The sequence below is a fragment of the Poecilia reticulata genome, chromosome 18, assembly GCF_904066995.2.
Source record: "Poecilia reticulata chromosome 18, P_reticulata-male-v2, whole genome shotgun sequence".
NCBI lineage: Eukaryota > Metazoa > Chordata > Actinopteri > Cyprinodontiformes > Poeciliidae > Poecilia > Poecilia reticulata.
The window spans coordinates 18,078,843-18,100,766 of NC_088847.1; the positions used below are offsets into that span (position 1 = coordinate 18,078,843).

At 40.7% G+C, this 21,924-nt stretch overlaps 2 protein-coding genes, 1 long non-coding RNA gene and 1 other non-coding gene across 7 annotated transcripts in view; 1 reads left to right on the forward strand and 3 right to left on the reverse strand.

Annotated features, from left to right (window-relative positions):
- dennd4c (DENN/MADD domain containing 4C) overlaps positions 1–12,145 on the reverse strand; it is a 39,007-nt gene extending 26,862 nt beyond the window's left edge. For 2 of the 3 annotated variants that reach the window (XM_081599002.1, XM_008435868.3), the window contains exon 1: positions 11,879–12,145. The gene's annotated coding sequence lies outside the window, so the exon portion shown is untranslated. Of the gene's footprint in view, positions 1–11,350; positions 11,375–11,878 lie in introns of those variants that run through there. The other variant, XM_017310555.2, reaches the window with a different exon arrangement.
- On the forward strand, positions 11,924–13,502 carry LOC103480712 (uncharacterized). Its single transcript, XR_536149.2, has 2 exons — positions 11,924–12,061; positions 12,140–13,502. It is a non-coding gene; the product is annotated as an uncharacterized LOC103480712 (long non-coding RNA).
- An 866-nt stretch (positions 13,503–14,368) lies between these two features.
- haus6 (HAUS augmin-like complex, subunit 6) lies at positions 14,369–21,276 on the reverse strand. 2 transcript variants are annotated; one of them, XM_008435870.2, is made up of 16 exons: positions 20,845–21,276; positions 20,348–20,443; positions 20,193–20,271; positions 19,869–20,001; positions 19,625–19,769; positions 19,191–19,253; positions 19,057–19,114; positions 18,474–18,647; positions 17,672–17,868; positions 17,397–17,526; positions 17,197–17,299; positions 17,048–17,105; positions 16,426–16,549; positions 16,257–16,349; positions 16,054–16,180; positions 14,369–15,193 (listed from the first exon to the last, which is right to left on the reverse strand). In XM_008435870.2, exons 1-16 carry the CDS (start codon positions 20,949–20,951, stop codon positions 14,601–14,603), a joined length of 2,280 nt encoding a protein of 759 aa, XP_008434092.2. In that variant the 5' UTR covers positions 20,952–21,276; the 3' UTR covers positions 14,369–14,600. The 2 variants fall into 2 exon arrangements, with proteins under 2 accessions (XP_008434092.2, XP_008434091.2); XM_008435869.2 differs by having other exon boundaries at positions 17,048–17,108.
- Positions 16,893–17,023, reverse strand: LOC145548992 (small Cajal body-specific RNA 8). Its single transcript, XR_014084936.1, has one exon.
- Positions 21,277–21,924: the final 648 nt, after the last annotated feature.

A 21,924-nucleotide genomic window follows, 5' to 3' on the forward strand; every position in this document is an offset into this window, starting at 1 on the left:
CTTTCTTAGAAAATGGTCAAATGTACCATAACAAGTCAGACTGAAAACGCCACTGTTTGGTGTTGAAGTTTTTCTTGTTTCCATTGCAAAAGCGGCTCATACAACCAACCCGTACCACACCATTCCTCTGCCCCCTTCAGTCATGGCTCCGTAGGACAATAGTACAGTAGGTGCAGGTTAGGGTGGAGCTACTGGCACCACACAACACAGTCCATTGACCAGGCTACAGAAAAAACATCAGCCTACAACACAGTGCTTCAGTTTTGTCGTCGCTGTAGCCTGACGCCACGTTAGGCGCTTGGGTTTAACATCTCTTTGATCAATCAATCCCGCACCGCTCTGTGGCAACAAGGCATAATAACCAACAATTACTTAACTACTGCTGATAATCTTTGCATAGCCCAACGACAAGCTATGCAAAGAAATGTGTTGCAGAGCAGAATATATTTCAACTGAAGGACCACAGAGTGTGAAACAGACCAAGGCCGATGTTTTATTTCAGAAATGAAAGGACATTTCTGAATGCTGGTGTGAACGTCAGTTAATGCTTTACTTGACATCGGGAGCTTCATCATCCCTGCTGTATGGCCGGGCATTGTGCACAAAGAGCAGCATCTTTTAAGAGCTTTAAGTCTTCTAATAATTATAATGTTACACCAAATGAATGCAAGACTTGTTGGGAGTATGCACAACCAACATATTTACAGCACTTTTGTTGAGGAAACAAGGTGTAGGTTTTTTTTTATATGACTAACCAAAGGTAAGGAAAATATAACTAACATGGTGTTTAATTAACGTCAAGTAGGAAATGTATTCAACACGGAATAGAGGAACGAGACAATCTGTTCATTTCGAGCACCAACATAAATGACATTTCACCTCCGCTGCAACGGTAATGTTAGTATAAATGAAAAGAAAAAAAAAAAAAAACATCAGGACTGAGTCATCCAGTTCTCTGAAAGCCTGAACACAGCTGACCACAAAGCATCACAGCAGGGGAACAAAGTACAGTTAGCAGGAGAGAAAAAACACACGTGTATACACACACACACACACACACACACACACACACACACACACACACACACACACACACACGCACACACACGCACACACTTTACTGGACAACAAACAATTCTGTTAGAGCTTGAAGTCTGAAAACCAGCAAATAAAAAACAAATAAAACAGAACATAGTTAACTAGAGGACATTAAGCAAACCGCACAAACCTCTCTTATGCAGGATTTTAATTATATAACCAGATCCACTTGATTTATTTGTGCAATTAAGCTAATAAAAGACAAGTAATTAAATGCCAACAATTAACAAAACTATTCATAACACACACAGCTGATGTTTTTGCCTCATTTTAGCACCCTCCACAATGATAGACAATCCTGACAGACAAATAAATAGACAGTATAGAATAAGACTGAATTTTTTAACAACAAACTGTAGGTGCGTCAGTGTAGAGAACAACCTCATGCCGGCTGTTAAAAAGGATGGGTCTGTGATGCTGTGGGCCTGTTTGTTTTCCAAATATCTTGAGAACCTGGCAAGGAATCAGAAACTACTTGAAATGCCAAAATGATATAAAGACAAAAAAACATCAGGTGGCCTCCAGCAGAAATATAGGTCATAAATGGATCTTTCAGCAGAATTATGATTTTTTTTTAAAATGCATTTTTCCTCCCGCTGAACAGATTAACTTAAATTAAAAGTTGGATTTTAGGACTAAATATCCAGTCTGAAATGAGCTGGACAATGTCTGTGGAAAGAGGAATGTCTAAGGTTCCCTCCCACGTGAAGTGACCTCAGATAAGCTGAAGAATGGAAATTGAGTTTTTCCAATGCTTTCAGCACAAGATTATGCAGCTGCAAAAACTCTGATTAATTAGACATTTCACACATCTAACAAATTTTTGTACAGGTTTTGCTAAAAAATGCAGATTTGGTCATGAAAAAATAGGATGTGGTCATCCTCAGCAGGGACATCTCAGACACGGTGTACTAAAGGAATGCATTATTTGCCATTTGATTCGATCTGCAACAGCATTTCTTAGTCGTAAATGGACTGACCTTATGCAGAGCTTCCTAATTACCACTCAGAGAGCTTTTATGCTAGAGCCACATTCACCCAGCAGCACTCACATTCACATGAGATGATGGGAGATGGAATAAAACCCACCCACTTTCTGGTGGCAAGTCTCTCTCCAAAACTTCACAAATTACCACCACCGCTACGGAAATGAACCCGACTCCTGACGGACTTCACACCGTCCACCCAACCGAAAACCCCTCAAGTCTCAACCAGACCCCCCCACAACCATAAAATCTCTCTCTCTCTCTCTGAGGTAGTCCATGATAAATAAACACTGATGCTGCCATAGCAACCGGCCTCCAACAATGCCAGGCTGCTCGGCCCGGAGCAGAGTAGTGTTACCCTACCTCAGGAAATCGATCTCAAAAGTTTACCCTGAGCGTAGCTGACGTTCCGAGCAGTCCGCTCTCAGACTCCAAGGACATTTAGACACACTTATAGGTTGCCGCTTTAGATGTGTAATAAATAAAGTGGTAGACATGGCTTCCTTTAACTATCCATTTTAATATGCAGGAAACAAATAAAACCCACGGTGGTTCCCAGAAAGGGAAGGGGAATTGAGACTTAAAAGCTTTAAAAGGGATTGTAAACAGAAGTAAGCACAAACATAAGGAGTCACTTTCAAGTAAAAAAAAAACAAACAAAACTGGGTCAAAGGGTAAAACAACCGAGTCAAGCTAGCACGTTACATTTCCTGGATATAAATGTCTGTGTTGTAACTTGAGCCGCTGCCTCTGAAGGCTGAAAGGTGGTGTTGTGCTCCTCCTTGGCCGTCTGAAAACCTGTTCCTGTGGAGCTGCTGAGTCCTGATGATCGAGTGTCACCTCTTTGTCTGGGCTGCGTTCAGTGTTGCAGGGTCATGATGACAAACCAACACACTACGCAGCTTTCATTGAAGTCGACGCGCGCCGGAAATCTTCCTCGATATTGAAGTAAATGAATTGCTAATGCTAATTGCCACAGTACTACAATTCTTAGCTTGATTTATGCGGTTCTCTACGAGGACATTTTGAGACGGTGATCATTTTATTGATATCCATTTATATGGAAAACTGGCAATCAAAAATGGATGCGTGCATATTTATTTACAGAAATCAGACAAATGTTTCATGTGAAAACATCGTACTTGTCCAGGCAATCTGTTTTCAAAAGTTTGGATCCAAAAGCTCACTAAGGATTTCCATGAGATGTTTTTACAGTCGTCAGGCTGCAAATATAGAACCGGAAAACACAGGCTGTAAAGACTGTAAAGGCAGTGTTTATTCTCTTTAAGAGATTATTTTAAGCAATTATTCCCAGATCATTCAAGTTTTCTTTATTGCTTTGCAAGAGCCAGGCGTCATCTCCATCAGCTGAAGCCAAGAGATGCTATAAAACCCCAGAAAACTTGCTAACCCTGGTGCCTGGGACGCTACGGCAGACGGCCGTCATGTTCTTGAGTTAAATGTTTAAAGTTAAGAGGAAATTTGAAAATATCACTTGACTGTTATGCGTTATTGGGAGACTAGAAGATTAACACCTATGAAGTCTTAAAAAAAAGACAAAAAAAAAAAAAACTAAAATAAATGAACAATGCTAAGTCTGGTGGTGGCACCAGTAAAGCCTGGTGGCCCGCCAGGCTTATAATACACCGTGGGAAACCCTGAAAGCCCCATCAAGAAGTCAACATTTAACTGCTTTGTTGACATCTAAATATCTGAACAAATAATCCAAATATGTGTCCAAGATGTGTCTTAAAATTAATTATTCAAATTTGTAGAAAAGTCAAATGGCAGAAAAAACCCTCAAAAGAAAAAGCCCTTAAACTCCAGCTGGCTCAGTAAAACAAAAACCCCATTTGGAGGAGGCTCATCTGTGTATCTTAAGATAAAACCAGAGAGGTTGTAATGGGAGGCTCCAACATAAAATGAATCACGACTTCCAGCATAAACAGCTTTTCAGCACAGAAATAAGGAACTGGTACAGTTGTAGGAGTCGTAGGAGTGACCAAACCGTCTGTCCAAGATGTTTTGGAATTGCTGAAGGAACGTGGCGGAGAACGTCGTTCAATTTCTACTTCTACCCAGATTCTTTCTTTTTGTTTTAAATTATTCATTTCCATCCTTAAAAAATATGTAACTGGCAAAATAAATACCCTAGTATACATTGTAAAAACAAACAAAAAAATGGACAAACTGGTTTGTCCAGTTTGAACTGTCTTGTTGTGCCGTCCAAATAAACTTGAACTTTACAGTTGTGATACAGGAATCCATGGTTACAGCAACATATGTTTATATAATTAATTTGGACTAAGGTTCTTTTTTAAGAATTAAGGATAAGATTTTTGTTAAACTATGTAAAAAAAATTTTTTAAACAAAAACAGAAAAATTGTGTGTTTGAAACAAGAAGTGGCACAAAACTCAATGACCTTGGTGACCTTCTCCGCAAACTTTCTGAAACTGCTGAGAATCTGAACTAGTGTTAAAATTATGCCTTTTGCACCGCTGAATTCCTCAGTTTTCTATTCTAGTGTCTTTCTGCTTCTCAAGAAACGCAGTTTCATTTGTCTATTGGTGATAAGATAAAGAGAGAAATGACCTTGCAAACCCTCAGGGTAGGAAAAACAATCGGGGAGCCATCTTTAAAATTAGGCTCATCCTTACATTAAAAACTGCATTTAAAAATCTTACTTTATGTCATTGTTTGTTTTTATATATCTGGAGTAAACTCGTGCTGCATCCCCTCACGGTCTGCCCCAGGATGATCTCATCCGTTTCACACAAAAGAGTCTGGAGGCTCGTTCCCCAGGCGTGAAAGAGGCTCCCTCTGTGCACAAGCGAGCGTGCAAAACGCCGGACAACGGATGACGCTGCGTTGTTTACGTTATTTCTGCACGAGCTCTGCCATGCACATCTGATCACAGCTTTTCCCTAACGCAGCTGCTGAAGATAACAGCGAATAAGAAAATAAAAAATGTAAAAAGAAATTTACAGCAGATGCTGTAATTGTGCTGCAGACAGGTTGCTCCATCCATAAATATGCAGCCAAAAAATGGTCCCAGGATGAGATGGTGTGTAAACCCACGGTCCACTTCAAGTGGCACTTAGTAGCTTTGGTCTTTACAGGATCTGGAGAACAAAGTGGCGCTCCCTGCCACCTGTCAACACAATATGGTGTCAGCAGTAGTTGCCAGACTCAGCGCAAGCTGCCAAGGTGGCAAAACCCAGATACTACAGACAGAGCGTAGCTCCACATAGGGTGGAAAAAGAAAAACAACCAGAAGCTGTAGATGTACCAGGCACATGGTGAAATAAACTAATAACTAAACATGTTACTAAGGCACAACTGATAGCATTAAGACAAAAAAGAGTTTGCTGTATGTCCGCTTTACGGCTCGGGATAAAGTTGAGTGATATGCAGACATTATCAGTTAAAAACATCAACATTCTGCAGAGCTGAGAGAGAAAACAAATTCTGCAAACAGCAGAAAACTTGTAGTCCACAGCAGGTCTTTATCTCTGCTTTTTAAACCACACATATATATATATATATATATATATTTTTTTTTTTTTTTTTGACTAGAAGTAGTCAACAAGATATCTGTGTTAAAACATAGATAAATGCATGTTAGGAATTGAAATGCCTTACAAAAAAAGTCTTTATACCCCTGCTAAAGAAGAGCTTCCCCACTATGTTTCACTGTGTTGTGTGTGTGTGTGTGTGTGTGTGTGTGCGCGTGCGTGTGTTTATGTTAGGATTGTGCCAAAAAAAAGTTGCAGTGTGGTCTCGCCTGGCCACAGAACCTTCCGCCTGCCACACATTTGCCGTGTTGTCTTCATGGTTTGTCACTGACTTTGGTTTTCTTTCAGCATTGATCTGAATCTTTCCACTCTTCCATAGAGGCCATTAGTTGTGCGTCACTAATGCCCTGCATCAGATCCTCCTAGAAGGATCTGCAGCTCCTCCAGAGTTGCGCGGCCCCTATTGGATGCTCTAATTTCAGATGATGGATTGAACAGTGTCCATTAAGACGTCATCAGCCTTGGATATTGTTTTAAGCTGCAGGTTCTGCACCATAACCCCCGACCTGTCTGCTGCGTTCCTTGGTCTTCACAACGCCGTTTGTTCATTGATGTCCAATAAACCTTTAGCGAACAGCTGGATTCACGCAGATCACCAAGTGACTTTGACTCCAATTGCGCTGGATTTTATTTAGTGGTATCATAGTAAAGACACACTTTTTGAAAACCATGTATTGTCTTCTCTTCACGTCCCAAATATAATTGCAATTTAAAGAAATGTTAAGCATTTACAAGTTCGTGCAAAAAGTGTGTCATTTCTGCGGTACGACAAACATTTAAGAAACTTTGCCAGAACTTTTTGCTCCCGTCTGCCACGAGTTTTCTGGTCCATACTTTAGACCAACTGTAGTTTTTTTTCTTTTTTTTAAATAATAGCTCCAAAGCTAAGTGCAGGTTCTCAAAAGCCAATCATCGTCGATGCATGCATAAACTGCAGAGGCACGCGTTTCATGGGTAGGTGTGGTTTCTGAAGCAGAAAATGACGCACTTGAAGCATTTGATGATTTACATCAACAGTCGACGCCTCCACGTAGGCCGCACATGACTACACAAGGCCAGCGCCGGGTCCAACTCGCTGGCTGAAGTTTGCTGGTAAATATAACCTTTTGAAGTGGAGCAACAATGCACCAGGAGCTGCAGCGCCGAGCAGAGCAGCTACAGCAGACAGAGAGCATTCTTTCCACTGCGAGCAGGAGAGCCCGACAAGCCAACTTCACTTCTTCCAGCTCGGCCAGAAAACAAGCAAAACAACGCTGCAAGGGCCGCGGGAGGAGGGAAACCGCTTAGCTAAAAGCTTGTTTTCCTTCTTTAGATCACAAGATCCACCTCGGCGATCTCTGGCTGGACGCCGTCTGTCTCAAGTTAATATGTATTAGGATGCACTGGAGCGTTTCGGGCACGGCAGGAACTCAAAACCTCCACCGTGGCATCAAATCTGTAATCTGTTTAATCATTTAAGGGTAACAGAATCAGATGATAAAACCTCCTGAAGGATCCTCGAGTCAAACAGCTCATCTGTACGGGCTGCAAACAGCAGACCTCAGTACTTCACTGACGTAGGGAATGCGAGAAGCACAAAGTAGCAAGACGTTTGTTCATATTTCTGGAAAAAGATATAAAGATTTGTCGTTTAAAGCAATAATCGAACATTAGCAATTTTAAGAACTGTCAAATTCATCTTTCTTCAAAGTGCTGAATTACTAGAGTATATCATAGAAGCAAATATCAGGGGAGACATACAACTCAACCCGAAGCTGATACAGGTGAAAATTGTCACTAAACACAATAGTGAGTTTTCAGACTACAAGAATTGAAGTTGAAAATCGTTTGACAAAAGTGTTCCACAATTATTACCATTATTCAACTGCTGTAAACATTTCTGCTTCGAAACCGACATCAGCCACATGCAACAAACACTTGTTATACCCAGAAACCTGGAGAAAACACAAGCCGGCAGCAGCAGCTAGCGACACCTGCTAACTCTTGAACGTTTCAATAAATCAACAGAAGCGAGGCGAGAGGTTGCCAAAGGTTTTCTCGCGCCACATGACGAAGCAAACTTTCATTTCTATTGAGGAAGCGCAGAAAAAAAATAAAAATAAAGAGAGAAAGTGTGTGGAAGCAGGTGGATGATACTACAGATGGAAGAAATAAAAGTCCTGACCAAGGATTTTCTGTCTGTGGGTTTTTTTTGAGTCACATACTTGGTGTCGAGTTAATCGCCAAAGTATTTTTAAAGGTAGATGTTCCCTAAAAGGTGAAAAAACATGATTGTTTTGCAAATATGATGATTGAATAGTTTTAAATGCCTTGTAATAATTCAGCGTTCTGCCAAACCGCAGCACTTTGCTATATTTGTGAAACTTGAGTAACAGTAAATTTGTACTTCTTTGGCTATTGTATATATGTCCAATTGTTTAATTCATTCCATAGTTACAAACTTTTTGAACTGACAGAAAATGATTTGAACAAAAAATGTGCAATTCAGAAAAATAAAAAAAAGGGAAAAAGTGGAATTTTTTTTGGGGGGGGGAGTGCATGGTTTCCATCTTGTTGTTTGTGTTTATGTGTTTCAGGAAGGGGAAAGGGGCTGGTCATGTGTTATTTGTCTGGTCATGTGACTGAAAAAGCGATGCAGCTCAGGACTGTGGGGCGTTCAAGTGGAACAGAGAAGCAATGTCAATGCTGTGGTTGCTTTTTTTTTATTTTTCTCAGTGTCCAAAGGGTAAGGAAATACATATAACATCAGTAAATATCAGATGTCCCCATTTTCAAGTCAGGCCATCAATAATTACAAACCGTTTCTAATCAACCACCAAGAAATAACTCATCTGATAAACTTGCATAAAAGCAGCAACAAGATATAACAAACTCACTGCAATATCAGTTAAATATGTGGCTTGAAGCTGCTATGAGTACCCAACATCTTCAACCCCGAAGAAACTGAAAGCTCAACTCATTACCCAACAACTAACAAGGCACTTAGAACTGTGCTTCAAAATCAAAGAGGACAAAATATTACAAAGTCTGAAGCAAATTCAGGAGGTCAGGAATTGTTTGGTTTCAGAGAAAACGACCGATTTGGTGTTGATCACGACAGAGAACCTGACCGCATGGGACATGGTCAGGTTCTCTGTGTTTGGCAACGCTGCACATCAAACTGGTTTCAGTGCTGAATCACCTTTATTTCTTGCTTACACCCATAACATACGGCTTCAGGTTCCCATGCTTAGTTAATAACATCCTGACTCTTAATTGTAGCTTGTAGTTTCGGATTAGAGTCAGCGTGGATTTGCAGGATCAGACAAACCTGCTCCTGTGGTCAGATACTTCTTGTTTCCAATCCCAAAAAAACTGAACTGGCCACATTCTACTGTCGTCAAGGGCTGAAGGTGGAAGACAGAGGCAGACACCTGTTGGTGATTTCTACAAGATCAGACGAGACCCACACTGAACTTTCTGGCCTACATGCAAAACCATTAAGCTGTGAGAATACTTCATATATAAAGTAATATAATTCAAGATACCTGGAAAGGCTTGAAGATTCTTCACCCAGACTGACTGAGTCACCCTAAAAACCATTTAATTATGAACTGAACAATTCTGTGCCACTTTGTGTTTGTTTAACAAATAAAATCAAAAAAACCTGCCCTGAAGTTTGTGGTTTTAACATAATAAAATATGGAACGCGTAATGAATTGGAATATTTGTTAACGTGACGTAAGCTGTATGTTTTTTATATATTAAATCTACTTGGTTTTGAACAGCTGAATGAAAGAAAAAGAGCTAAACTCATCTTTCCACAATGAGAAATAAGTGCTTAACATTTCGAAACAGTGAAACGCATCGAGATGAATTCGATTTCTTGAGAAATGAATCATTCATTGAATCAAATCGGGAGTTTGGTTTTGTTTTTTTGTTGGTTTTTTGCAAGGAAGTTAAGGCGCAGGTGAGTGTAATAATGAAACCATTATTGCAGTGAGTGTCTGAAAGTCCCTGTTCAAGCACATGCTTTCTTGATAAAAAAAAAAAAAATGAAAAAAACACACAGAGCAGTAAAAGCAACATTTAACTCCCCATTCGGTGGTCTCTTTCTGAGCATAGCTCTTCTTCTCCTTTAAATCTGTAGGAGCTAATTTGGTCTTAATCTCAGTGGTTTGGAAAATATAGACATTTTTTAAAACTTATAGGTGTACATTTAGACTTCCATACCAAAAGAATCTGCAGTTGGATGCGAGAATTGCTGTAGATGGTTTATGCTATCTGAGGGATAATAATTGAGATCTGACTAAAGCAACTGAAATGTGAGCCAAAATTCAAAACCAACCACTTCAAATTAGAATTTGCATCTCATTCTTCCGCAACAACTACCTGAGGCGACGCCCTCACTCATCCAGATCCATATTTGACTTCTGCCTTGGAAACTACTTCTTCTTTTTCTTATTCTTGTTCCCGCTGCTCCATTATCCAGCCCACTTCATTTCCTTAGTCACCTGACAGAGGCTTAGGACAAGCGGCGACGGTGACAAAGTGCAAGTTCAATGTACACAAAGCCACAGCGCAGCCATGACCCACTTTCCACCTGCAGCCTGTGGCAGAGCGACGCAGAACAACCGTCCCTACGTCCGTCCACTCCTCTTTTCCATCCCCCGTCGAGCCGAGCCGAGGTCGGCTGAGGAGTTATTGCTGTGTGTGTGTGTGTGTGTGTGTGTGTGTGTGTGTGTGTGTTTCTACGTGGCATTTGCTCTCCGAGTTCAGCGTTTCTCACACTCCACGATTATCCTGTCAGGATGCAACATTCCTGCAGCAACCTCAGGTGCCAAGGCACGACACATTCAGAAAACCAGGAATGCTTATTGCACAATACACCAGGAAATGGCACACACACACACACACATAAATAACCGACGCTACGATGAGGAGGATCAAGAAGGAATCTACCCTTGGGGCTTCCACTCATGCCGGCTGGCATAAACTCAAGAGCCGAGGCACCTTGGCTCTGGGTTTAATAGCATTTGCCCTCATTATTCTCCCACACAGTCACAGTTGAGAACAAAAGCTTCCCAAACTCGCATGATTACATGAACTATATGCATCATCAGTGCATATCAGAAGCGCAGACTTGTCAGCACGGGCATCATTAACTGTGGAGTTTTAAATTCATTTAAAAATACTTTACTTATCCCAAAGGGAAATTAAAATATTGTCGCAACTCATCATTACGAAGTTATCGCCGCGGATGGTGATGCTCAGGTAGCAGTCAGTGTTCCAGCAAACCCGAGGAAGCCTCAGGTTGTTGTGCGACAGATTCATGACTGGCTCAATATCCGAGCAGTAGAGACATCAGTAGTAGTAACACCTCATTTGCTTTTGCTGCTCCTCTTTAAATATCGATCTGGGCATATAGTTAGGAAGTCAGTCAGGGAGACCAGGACACCGTGGAAAAATATGGAGTCAGAATTATGCCAAGCACATCTTGATGGCAACAAAAAGTGCTTCTCTGCAACAGACTAAGAACCATGTATCCAAATATTACCGGGGTTGACCTTATTGGTATAATTTTAGTAACTGTTTAAGAAAAAAACAACATCAATAAATTCAAGCTTTTATAGGTCAGCGTCAGCATCTATTCGGGCAAGATAACTTTTAGCCCGGAGACCGATAGAGCAGCATAAAGACTGATGATTACCTGGATTAAAGCTAGTCGCTCACTTCAAAAGGAAGTTAACAGTTCCTCATCATGTGCACAGCTCCCACCGTAGTTAAACATCAACACCTCCCTGGCATTAATGATAAGTTACACAAGGTTGTATTAAAACTCAAGCAGGAAGTTCAGAGTGGGATCGCGCCTGAGAGCAGACACCTGCGGAGGTTCAGACAGGCAGATTATCAGGCGTCAAGGAGGGCCCGAGGAGGAGGAGGAGGAGGAAGAAGGGCTCCTGGGTTCCCAACTGTTGCATCCGAACACATAACTAGGTCAACGCCGATGCAGGAAGCACACACCGCCGCGGCCAAAACAAAGCCAGTTTCCTCCTGAGCGGAGATACGTGGCTCTGCCCGTCTCTCTTTCCGCGGTGAAAAGTGGAGACGCAACAACCGAAGTCAACCGACAAGCAACAACAGTCTCCTTAAAATACTTCCGTTACCATTTATAATCCCTGCAATTTACTCCCGTTTAGTCAATAGTTGCGCCATATTGTAAAACGTGAGAACTCACCAGCTGTTTACGCTGCAACAGGAGACTATGTTGACATGGAGGCAACTTGCTGTTTCACCGCTTTATGTATTCCGTTTCGACGAGGACTTTGTGCGCAGAGAGAAGCCGCTGCTGGTTCTTGTACTCCTATCAAAGTTTGCAGGCCACTTCTTCTCACACTTTCATCTGAAGTTGTCGGCGGAGGTAGGCGCCATGTTTTGTGGCTGCGCTGATAGTTTTGTAGGCGATCTTTCTTCCTAAACGCCCCTCTCTCTCTTTCAGCCTGGAACCGCCCAGCGAAGAGGAGCGGCCACAGCCTGTCCCCGCTTTAACTGACACGGGCTACTTGCCAAAACTGTTACTAAGCCGGCGTACGTACGACCGGGTGCTTCCGGAAGTTCTTTTCAAAATAAAATGCAAACGTTTTCATCGGGAGGGGGAATTCTTCTGAATAACCAAACAAATAGTGTACAATTTATTTTAAACAGTCTTTATTAGTTTATGCTACATGACTAAATTAAAAAATATATACCTTTTGATCAACTGGCTAGAAGCGGGGTACACCCTGGACAGGTCGCAAATCCATCGCAATAAATAAATTCAATAAAAAATAATAATCTTTGAGTCACTTTACATTTTAAATGCATTTAATTAATTGTTTAGCATAATGCGAATACGCCAATAATTGATCACATAATTGAAGTCCACAATTATTAATTAAAATCTGAATTCATTATGTGGTATCAAAAAAATAATTGTTAATGATCTAATCGTTCTTTATACGTTTATTATGCAATTTTTTTTTAGACTTTATTCATTTTTAGCTTTTGTTCTTTTTGTTGTATCAAGGCCCAAAAGTAGCACAGTCCTACAAATTCAATTCAGTTATTCATAAATATTTTATTGATCCCAAAGGGAAATTAAACAAATCAATGAATAATGTTGTGTTGCTTTGAATAAAAAAAAAATTTTTTTAAGTATTGAATAAGTTACCTAGGATTATATAATGTGTTAGTAATTCATGATATAATTAAATTTCACAATCCAGTTAGAAATTTCATTTATAATACGCTTAAAATAAAGCGTAATTTATAAGTTCTTCTGTATAAGACGACAACATTCTAGCTGTATAGTTGTAGGCTTACCTCGGCCGTAGAAGTATTTTGGAGCCAAGATCTTGACTCGTGGTTCAGATTCGTGACCACTTTGGGAAGGTCTGCACTGTAAGAACGCCAAACCTTTTCTCTGAGGAAAAAGGGAATTTGCTTCAGTTTTCAGGAACAAGTTAACCACCAAGTTTCAATCCCACAATTCACTGGAAGCTGCTGAAACACTGGCGAGTGTTCAGAGCGAAACAAGCGTGGTGGCCAAGAACAGAAACCGCTGCTCCAAAAATGTAACTCCCTGTAGAGAAAAGTCTTATAGTCAGACAAAGACTAAGACTGGGATTTTCTGGAGAAATAAGTGAGGCTTTGAAACGTTACAACACTGAACTGCCAAGAAAGGTGGTGCACCTGTCATGCTGTGGGACTGTTTAGGTTGTTAGTAAAAGGAAAAAGCTCGTCACGATGAAACCTGAAAGGGTCATTTATATTAGCTGTTGCATAACCACTTCAACCAAGGAAAGAAATGATTAAATAATAATTTTAAAAAAAGAAACTGAAGGACTCGTGCCGCCTGTGATGAGTTTTGACTTCTGCTTATCTGCTTCTCATCTTTTGCTCCAAATTTAAATGATCAATTCTGAATAATTTCATTGCTGTCTAGGTGCTGAACACATTTCCGCTGCAGTTTTATGTTTTACATATTGTAATTTGTCTTTTAATGCATTTTTTGTTGTTCTTTAACACCCACTTGCATATTCCTTGGATCGGAATATGCCGTTTTTGTTAACTGTAGTATTTTGTGCTGTCTTTACTGTACGCCATGCTAATTTCGTTTCATGATTTTTATACTTTTGTGTGAACATGTTGATTGTCGCTCCTGTACACGAACTTCCCAATGTGGGACAAGGATATATTTCCAAATCTGTAGCGTTTTAAAGAATTATTCTACTCGTTTAAACAGCCAGTCTAAAAACTGTAAAAAAAAAAAAAATAAAATAAAATCAGTTTTATCTGTCGCATGTGGTAAACATGGAACGCTTTTAATTTACACAGTAGCAGTAACTTTCGCTTAAAGTTAAAATCCAAGGCGAGACGAATGTGTAATATGCACTTCCTGTTTTCTCTCGGGTTTTTGCGCCACCTTGACTTTTTAATACGCCACCTTGTTTCTGCAGCTTCTCACGCCCCCCATCTTCCAAAGGGGGGAACTACAAGAGGAACAAGTGTCACGGCCTCTTCAAGTTGCCTTTGATTTAAACTTTAATTTAAGAGGGTTGGTATGAACATATCCAGGCCTTCACCGATTTGCTCTCAGGTGTTTCAGCCTCCCACCTAAAGTGAACAATAAGTTCAATAATTTTTTTTTTTTTTTTGCAAAGCTTCAGTGAAATTAGCTCAACACAAGTTTTAAATTTGCAAAGTTTATTTTATTCACATTTTCCTCCACATTGAGCTACAGGTTAGAAACTAACCAATGTTTATTGAACCAGTTCATGGATTATTAACTCAGCCCAAATTAGAGCCGAGCCAGAGTGCAACAGACATTTAATTATTACATTTATATACATTTCATATTACAAATTAGAATTAAGAGTCCAAACTTTAAAATGGAACAAGGAGGTTTCTCTTAAGTGCGGCTAACATTTCATGTCATCTATCGGGGAGAAGGTGATCAGAGTCGGCAGGCTGTATTCTTGTTTCGCTGGCGGTGAATCTGGCGAGTCCAGAGAAAACACCTTGTTGCGTTTCCCATCTGATGCTGCAGGTTCAACCAACCAGCCGTCCTCCGCACGAGACGTCTTGTAATCCGGCGAGGTCTGCTTTAGCTTCGTCTTCGAGGCGGGGACGAGCGCCTCTTCGTCTTCCTCGCTCGTCAGAGCCACAGCTTCGTCCTCGAGGTCCAGGCTGTCGCAGCTCGGGATTTCGGGCAGGGTTTCGTGGTCGAGGCTGAACTGAATGGCGCTGCTGCCGGTGCCGCTCGGGCTGTCGTGGGCCTCGGCGTTCAAGGTGTCCCAGAGGGGAGGAGACTTTGGGAAGACGAGCCGTTTGCAGAAAGAGGAGCTGCCGTGATCTGCGGGCGTCTGGGCGGAAGCGTCGGGGACGGCGTCCCGCAGCCGGCCGACAGGACTGAGTCGGTCCGTTATGCTGTCCTGCAGCTCGGCCGACCAGGACGCTTTTTTAGCTTCGTCCTCTTCTACGGCTTTTCTCCAGGAGCTTTTCACATTCATTACTTCAAAAAGAAAGAAGTACAAAGAAAAATATTTGAGTTCAAAACATGTTATGAAGGCAGTTTGCCATATTACAAGATTTCACGACAGTGAATGAACCATAGGAGGTGGCAGCATCATGCTGTGCCTTCCTTCAGCAGGGACAAAGTTAAGACAATCTGACCGCCAAAGACCTGAGGCAGAGGTTCAGCTGACAGCGGCGCAAACTATGGAATAGTTTGTTTAAAAGCACATTCATATGTTAGAATGGCCTAGTCCAAGGGTCAGAAAACTTTTAGGTTTAAAGAGCCACTTTTTGCCTCAAAACCTACAAAATCAAACCCACCTAGAAGTGCAAAAAAATAAAAAATAAATTCTAAATATGTAGAATTTTTTTCTACATATTTAGAAAAAAAATGAATGCATAAAAATTAATACGAATTAAACTAAAGTGACTGAATTTTCAGGTTTTAGAAAAATTACACAATTCTAAGAAAATGATGCGAGCCTTTGATAGGTCAGCATAGTACGAAGCCAGTTACTTTTAAAAATCTGTTGAAATTAAAAGTAGATTTTGCATCGGTACAAACGGAAAAACTCTGGACGGAAGAAAAAAAAAAAAAGAATTTCCTGTTGGATCCCAAATCAAAAATCCATTCTCCTATTTTGTAAAAAGTGAAGGGGTCCCCTGTGGTTCTGTAACCACAGGTTGCAGGCCCCTGGTCTAGTCAAAGTCCAGACCTAAAACTAAATTGAAGACCTTTAAAGTATCAATTTCCCTACTTTATATTTGGTTTGTCACACAAATCCCAGGCGAATACATCAAACTCTTTAACGTTTCATATTGCAACCAGAGATCAGGAGTGGAGACGTTTTAACTCACTCAAGCTCTCCGGTGTGCGCGGCAGCTGCTTCCTAGCAGCGAAGGGATCCCTCTGAAGGGTGCTGAGGAGACCCTCCAAGCCCCTCGCTCCAGCCTCAGGACTGGTCGTAGTTACAGCGTCTGCAAACTAATGAGAAACAATTGTACAGCATTGCTGAAAATGATCATGTAATCATATTCTGACAGCAGCCATCTGTACGCACCTGATCAGCCAGGTTTTCATGCTCCAAGTCTAAAATCTCAGTTTTTGTCTTCAGTGGCGCCACCTTCTGATGGGTCGTCTTGCAAATGTTGGCCTGGCGTGAATGATGAAAGATGTAATGAAAACACAGAGAAAAGCCAAGAAAATTGGGTTTTTAAAGCAGCACTAACCCGAGGCGGCAGCGGTGACGGGACAGCTGAAGGCTTTTGCGGCGGTGATGGCGGAGTGTCAAAAAGCCAATCCAGAGACACGTTTGCCCTCGATACTTGACGGATGACATGACTTTCAGAGGAACTAAGAAAGGTATAATTTTTAAATATGCTGTGCTCAAGAATTCCCCCAATTTTTATAAATCATGCATTCCAGGTCAGGTAAAGTTAACCTGGTGCAACGAGGCAGCTGGAGAGCAATCATCTGGGGTGCATTGATCAAGTGTCAACATTTTTGATCGTCTTCAAAACATAATGTTTAAGGCTCTAGTTTAAGGGCGTGAACAATTCTGGAAGCAGCGCATGTTCGTTTTGTTTAATCGGTTTTTAGTTGAGCCGGATATTCTGTACCACATTTTAAAAAAACTAGTCTTCAATGTTTAAAAAGAGTAATTAGGACTGATTTAAAAAAAAAAAAAAACATGTCAGAGTGTCTGCTCCGTATCTGTCCGTGGCGATTTCTCTCAATTCGCCGCGGTCATCAGAAAGCAGGGATGCTCTGGGGAGGGCTAGTGACGGACAGGCCACCACTCGGGTCTGTCCAGGTATCCGCCTCCCATCGGCGGCCGCTCGGCCGGCTTACCTTCTGATGTCAAGACGTCTTTTCACATCTTCCGTCGACTCGATCTCTGCAGGCTCATCTTCTGAAATCAAGCAATTAAAAATAAATACATTTAAAAAAAAAAAAACAACAACAACACTGATTTGGAGAAGTATTCCAACTTTTCTCACCAAGAAATTTTGCAGGAAACTGAGAAAAGACGCTATGGCTGAAAGAAGCCTCAGGAGCCGGTTCAAAAGACAACGGAGCCATCGGTGAGAGGAAACTGAGAGCCTAAAAGAAAACATAAATAAAGATCCTGCTGCAGGGTGATGTGGAACTGGATAAAAATGATAAATTAATCCTGTCAGAGTCTGGAGGGTCAACTCACAGGATCTTCATTCAGGAAAGACACGAGAGGTTTTTCCTTCAGAGTTTGCATCCACCTCTGGTCCCATTCTGCCTGAAGCGCCGTGATGGCACTCCTGACTTCTGGAATTTCCTCTTTGGAAAGTTTCTGCCTGAAGAAATGACACAGAAGAATGCCCGACTTTTAGATACAGAAGGGAAAAAAAGAAAAGGAACAAAAACTTCTGTGACTTTTATAGAGCACATTAAAAACAGAAGCTGACTTAAGTGCTTCCCAACTGAGTCAACAGTGCTGACCTGATGAGGTGCAGGTCCTGCAGCACCCGGGACATCTGGTGGAAATGTTCCTGAAGGCGGCGTGCAGCGGGCGGGGGCTCTGCAGCAGGACAGACCCGACTCCGCTCCTCCTTCAGGAGCTGCAGCGCGTGATTCAACAGCTCCATCACACACAGGAGGTTCAGCTGGCCCGCCTCATACACACTGCCTGAAGTTAACTGGGAGGGAGAGATGAGATTTTTTTTGTTTTTGTTTAGATTATTGCATTTTTACACATTAGAAGAACAGAACCCCAGTAGAACAGAGGATGAAACAAATCCAACACTGGAATACTGAAACTATAAGCACGCAAGTTTATCAATTTCCATCAAGTTTAATTTTCTGTTGAAGATTTTTGGAAAATCTGCATTTCTTCAGTAGTTCAGTGTTGCCAGCCCAACCAGAGCCGCCATCTTGTATTTAGTTGGAGTCGACCTGCAGCAATTCAGGTAGACTCCCAGAAGGGATGAATAAAATAAAAATTCTGGAAACTAAGTACTGCCATCTGTAATTTTTCATAAGAAATATAGAAAAAGAAAAAAAATTGTAAAATGGTGGCATGCTCTGGGTCATTTTCCCTTTACAAGAACCATTAAATGGTTCCTCCTGTAACAAAATCTCCCAGCAACCCAGCCAGTTTCCTCCTAATGTAATGATCATTGCATCAAAAAAATTTAGATATTCATCCCAGAGTGAATTTGCAAACTTCTGAACCGTCTTGAACGGCTGCATCATGATGCTAACGCTAACAAACACAAATCCACCCGTTTACTCCGATTCTCACCTGATGTGGGAGACGCTCGATTCTGTCCAGCAGACAACGAGGAAGCTTGAGGACTCGGTTTGTCCCATCCAGGATGTGCTGATCCACGTCCCCTCTCAAAACGCTTTCCACCGCCGCTTGCTGCTCCTTGATAGCAGAGAGCATTCCTTCGATGGCTGACCACAAAGAACGAACCTTACAGGGGGAGAAAAAAATAATAATAAAAGGGGGCGACTGGAGCTTTGGTTCAACTTTATTTATTTTTAATGCAACTTTTCACAAAGTCAAACGCAACACAAGTTTTATAAAGTATTTAAAATAAATGTACAAAGAATCACTGAAATTCTCAACAAATGTAATCATGCAATCATTCACAGATGAGGAAACACCAGAATGACATAAAAATGCTAAAAATATACTTCAAACATAACAGGTGATAAATTTAAGCTATCATAAAAGTAGAAACAATGAGATATATAAATTAAAAAAAAAAAAAGAAAAAAAATATCACTGCATCCCTTCACACCTGGCAACATTAGCTCCGATTTAGAAAGGCAGAATCTGCACTAACATGCTTCATGCTTGTGTAAAAAACATCCCCTACCTTTTTAATCTTCTCGGAGAAGGAATCCGCATCCCAGGGAGCTTCAGAAACGTGACGCCTGAGAGGAAGAAAACCCTCGTTAATGTGACGCAGAACAACTGGCAGAAACTTCCAAGGAAACAAATTCAACCTACTTTAGGAGCTGATCGTACTTGGAACCATCCACTTTGAGGTCTCTCATGGACTTAACCAGGGCCCTGAAATTTAAAACAGAAATAGAAGATATGCATAAAAACAACACAGTCAATAATATCCTGCATAGATAGTGCAAGTCAAAGCTTTAAATCCAAATAAAACAGTTTAAAGACAACAAAGGAAGACGTTTTCCAATGCCTGCTGACGCTGAATGGAAACGGCTGCTGTTAAAACAAAAGAGTGTGTGGGTGGAGTTTGTCGATTGAAAACAGCTCCAGCTGCTACACAGTGACCTCCACCTGATTAAATTATGTTGAACGGGTGATGAAAGAAACAAAGTAAAACTAAACAAATTTAAAGAAAAAAAAAAAAAAAAAAACACAAAAATGAGAAAAACAACGAAACCTCTCTGATGCGAGGTTGAACGACTTACTGAGCTCGTCTTTGGTAGTCATGGAGAAAACGATCCTGATCCACTGCGGCTTTCAGAAACCTGCTGCGCACCAGATTCAGCCTTTCCACTGCTATATGTGGGGTGGACGCAGGCATGGCTGCGGCCTCAGGAGCCCAACTCTTATCTGACAACAACGAGACAGGAAGTTGCAGTTCTATTGGAAGGAAAACCATAAGCTGCAGAGAGCGGGTTAATTGATGGCAGAGTTCTCCACAAGCCCTACCTGTGACAAACGTCTTCATGTCCTGCTGCATCACATGGGTGGCCAAATAAAGCATCAAGCTGACGAACTTGGGACCACCAGGGGACAGAAACAATGACATCACCACTTTAGATCCAGCGTTGGCCATTTCATCCTGGAGTAAATCACACAGGGCAAAGCATGTGAACACTTCATTTTTAGGAAGTAAGGCTGAACTAAAATTAAATGAAACTTCAAAAAAAAAAAAGTTTTAAGTAGAATTCATTGTAAGTTGCTTTTCCTCCTTTTTTTAAATGTTTGAACATTAGCATTAATATATAATACTATCTAAACTACAGATTTTACCATGATTTCCCGCAGCCAGGTACAAGTAACCTTCCGGAACTCAGCATCCGCTTTGTGATTCACAACAGGCCAGCAGTGCCTAAAACAAAGTACATCCTTTATATTACAGAATCTTTATTGCGCATCAATAACTGATCACATATTCTACCTTTTACCTGTACGATTCATGAAAGCGAGCAGGGTTGAGTTTCTCCAACAGGAAACGGATGACCAGGTAGAAGGCTTCTTTGTTCGGTTTGTTGAACATGTTCCTGCTCGACCAGAAACATTAAAGACGACAGTTAGCATCCATTTCAGGACGTAAAGAGTTGTTTCTGTTTTGGAAGAAACCATTTATTTCAGTGACTAGTTTGAAATCGAAGGTAGTTTCATGAGTTAAACTCGAAGTTGCACCAAAATAAGAGTGACAAATTTGTGAAAACATAAAACAGATATGATCAGCGTTTCAAACAGGGCTCCACCGAAGGCTGTCAACATACAAACAAAAAAACGTTTGTATGTTTGCATTTTGAGTTTTCAGAAATCACAAAGTGTATTTCAAACCATAAAATATGTTTTAAAGAATCTTTAAGCAATGTGCTAAGCTTTAACCCAAGTAAAACCAACGACTTTAAGCGTCCTGGTTCTCGTCAACTAAAAATACTAAACTTACGGTCCAAGGTTGAGATGTTTGATGTTGACTGGCTGAAATCCCAAACCGAGGAGAGCAAACCACAGATACTGTCCGTTTTTCTTCTGCATTGGGTTCGGGTTGGCCATGACTCAGAGCTGGAGCAGTCTGCTTTGTCTTCTTTAAGCACCCACAAACCACTGCTAGCTACCGTGTCAGCTAACTATAACTTCAACGTTTACTCTCAACTAAAAGTGAGATAAAAAAAAACAACCAAACATTTAATTCACTCGAAATTACAATAAAACCTAGGACACTAACTATTTTTGCCCCCGTGTCACTCACAACCCCTGAAAACAACGTCTAGAAGGCCATTTGTTTCAATCTTTCTCGTATAGATGCAGGAACAGGACAGCAGCACGAACACAAACCGCCAATTTTTTTTCAATCATTACCCGGATGTTGTTTGAAAGTACATCCGGTGGTGGAAGAGCTTCTAAAATAAAGCATCTAGTTTTTTTCCCACCCCCGCCTTAGTACGTATAATTTTTTTTATTAATTGTATATTTCATTCACGTTTTCTAAATGGAAAAGTGAAAAAAATTAAAATTTTGAAAATAATAATTAGGTACTGAAAACAATTAGCGTTTTTTTTTCTTTCAAAAACAAGTGTGTAATTTTGACGCTAATTCAGAATTCTGAGTTAAAGTCTGAATTTTGAGATAAAAGTTCAGAATTATATGAGTCAGAATTCTTTTTCTGTTTTTCAATGCCTGTAAAATAAAAGCATCCATTTTTCTTGGGAAAAAAACTTGATTTATAGTTCGCTGGGATAATTTCACCAATAACTTTGTGTACAACTCAAACCTTTATTCTGAATATAATAATTCGGTATTGAAAACAATTTTTTTTTTTTTACAAAAGCACCAGTGTAATTCTGACACTAAATCTTATAGGTTCTGTACCTCTCCAGACACCCATCGTGCTCTGATTCACCAACACACAGAGCAACTTCAAACATTTTCTCTATACTTCCGCTTTCAAAGAAAATATCACATCTTTTTTGCATTCCTCAGACAATCTCTCTACTCCACATGATTCTATAAAACAATCTCTTTTTTT

Excerpts from the sequence above, each read along its gene's own strand:
- haus6 (XM_008435869.2), bottom strand. The coding sequence starts at position 20,951 with ATGGCCAACCCGAACCCAATGCAGAAGAAAAACGGACAGTATCTGTGG. Across the intron at positions 17,300-17,396 it reads CTTTCCTGAATGAAGATCCT|GCTCTCAGTTTCCTCTCACC; the intron begins GTGAGTTGACCC and ends GTTTTCTTTTAG. Across the intron at positions 17,109-17,196 it reads GTTTCCTGCAAAATTTCTTG|AAGATGAGCCTGCAGAGATC; the intron begins GTGAGAAAAGTT and ends GCTTGATTTCAG.